The 1,666-nt window shown below is 37.8% G+C and overlaps 1 protein-coding gene across 1 annotated transcript; it reads left to right on the top strand.

Annotated features, from left to right (window-relative positions):
• Positions 1-244: 244 nt before the first annotated feature.
• CCB1 (cofactor assembly of complex C) lies at positions 245-1,440 on the top strand. The gene is made up of 4 exons (XM_078986002.1): positions 245-593; positions 678-808; positions 903-1,055; positions 1,142-1,440. Exons 1-4 carry the CDS (start codon positions 291-293, stop codon positions 1,326-1,328), a joined length of 774 nt encoding a protein of 257 aa, XP_078842128.1. The 5' UTR covers positions 245-290; the 3' UTR covers positions 1,329-1,440.
• Positions 1,441-1,666: the final 226 nt, after the last annotated feature.

Genomic DNA, 1,666 nt, shown 5'->3' with positions numbered 1-1,666 from the left:
TGTAAAGCATGATTTAAATCGACAATTTTTTTTATATAATTAATATTTTTATATGTATTTTCAATTATTATTCTATTTTATATACATATATAAATTTATACGACGATTTGGTAAAGTTTGGCAGCATAAACAGACTTTTGATCCATGGCACCGCATGCAAACATTTTAGAATATTTAATTAGAATAGTAAACGTAACTGTACCAAAATATTGTACTTAAAATAAAAAATATTAAGGGAGGAAAAACAGGATAAAAGGGAATTTGTCGTCCAACCAATAAAAAGCATAGCGATGGCGGTAGCGAAGCTGCTTCTCCCATCGTCTCTCAATCTCCCATCCAAATTGAAAATCACTAGAGAATCTCCCTCTCTCCATAATCAGCCATGGAGTTTAAAGAAGAAGAAGCGACGGCATCCACCTGGGATTTCCTCCTCGCTTCACGAGACTGCAACAATCGCCGTTCAAACCCCTCTGTTTGTGCTTGCAGACGCCGCCGTCGGCTATTCCAGTGCCAGCTATTACACCTCCTTGGGTCTATTCGTCATCTCCGTTCCAGGTCTTTGGTCCCTTATCAAACGCTCTGTTAAATCCAAGGTTCTCAATCGATTCATCTAAGCTTGCTGATTACCGATTACTCATCTGAAACAAACGATTGATTCCTAACAATGATTCATTCAGGTTGTGCAAAAGACATTCGTAGAGGAACTAAAGGAAGGAAAAAAGAAGGAACCTAACCAGATCGCCGGAGAAATTCTCTCCTTCTTCACTCGCAACAACTTCTCAGTGCTAGATAAAGGAGAGACAATCACGTAAGCCCATCACCAAACACCAGAATATAAATTCCTTCGATTTTTTGATGGTTTGCCCTTTGTTAGATCTTCAATTTCATGAAATTCTCAACAGGTTCGAAGGCACGATGGTTCCGAGCAGAGGGCAAGCGGCGCTGCTTACGTTTTGCACCTGTATCAGCCTCGGAAGTGTGGCTCTCGTGCTTACCATCACCGTTCCAGACGTCGGCAACAATTGGTTCGGCCTCATCGTTTTCAGCCCATTGGCGTAAGTCTCTATTTCCCCTCTTCATAGCTATCTTTCTTTTCTTTTCTTTTCGTGTACAGAAGAACTGAAATGGGGAATTGGAACAGTGGAGCGTATTACTGGAAGCGAGCATCGAGAAAGGAGCAGATTAAGGTGAAGATGATGGTGGCGGAAGACGGGACGCTGTCGGAGATTGTGGTTCAAGGGGACGATCAGCAAGTTGAGCAGATGAGGAAGGAGTTGCAGTTGAGTGAGAAAGGCATGGTTTACGTTAAAGGCATCTTTGAGAGATGATGAGATTCGTATTTTTGCTATGTTTTTGATACTAGGCTTTGTTCACCATCTCAAAACTGTAAAACATTACTTCTAAACACCGGCTTAATACAGAAGAGTATTATTTTTTTTATTTTCTTTTTGTTATAGTGTTTTATTGCAATATTATATTATATACTATACTACTATAGTAATTTCTTAGAGTTACGGGTGATTGTTTTAACATTTCGTTTTTGTGTTATTATTATTATTATTATTATTATTATTATTATTATTATTTTGAATACATAAATTGAAAGAGAACAAATGATGAAATTAGTGATTTTACGGATTCATATTAAGAAAAGTAATTGTTATCA

The sequence above is a fragment of the Lactuca saligna genome, chromosome 3 (genome assembly GCF_052625555.1).
Source record: "Lactuca saligna cultivar CGN05327 chromosome 3, ASM5262555v1, whole genome shotgun sequence".
In the NCBI taxonomy this organism is placed as follows: domain Eukaryota; kingdom Viridiplantae; phylum Streptophyta; class Magnoliopsida; order Asterales; family Asteraceae; genus Lactuca; species Lactuca saligna.
This window is presented reverse-complemented; position numbering and strand designations above follow the sequence as displayed.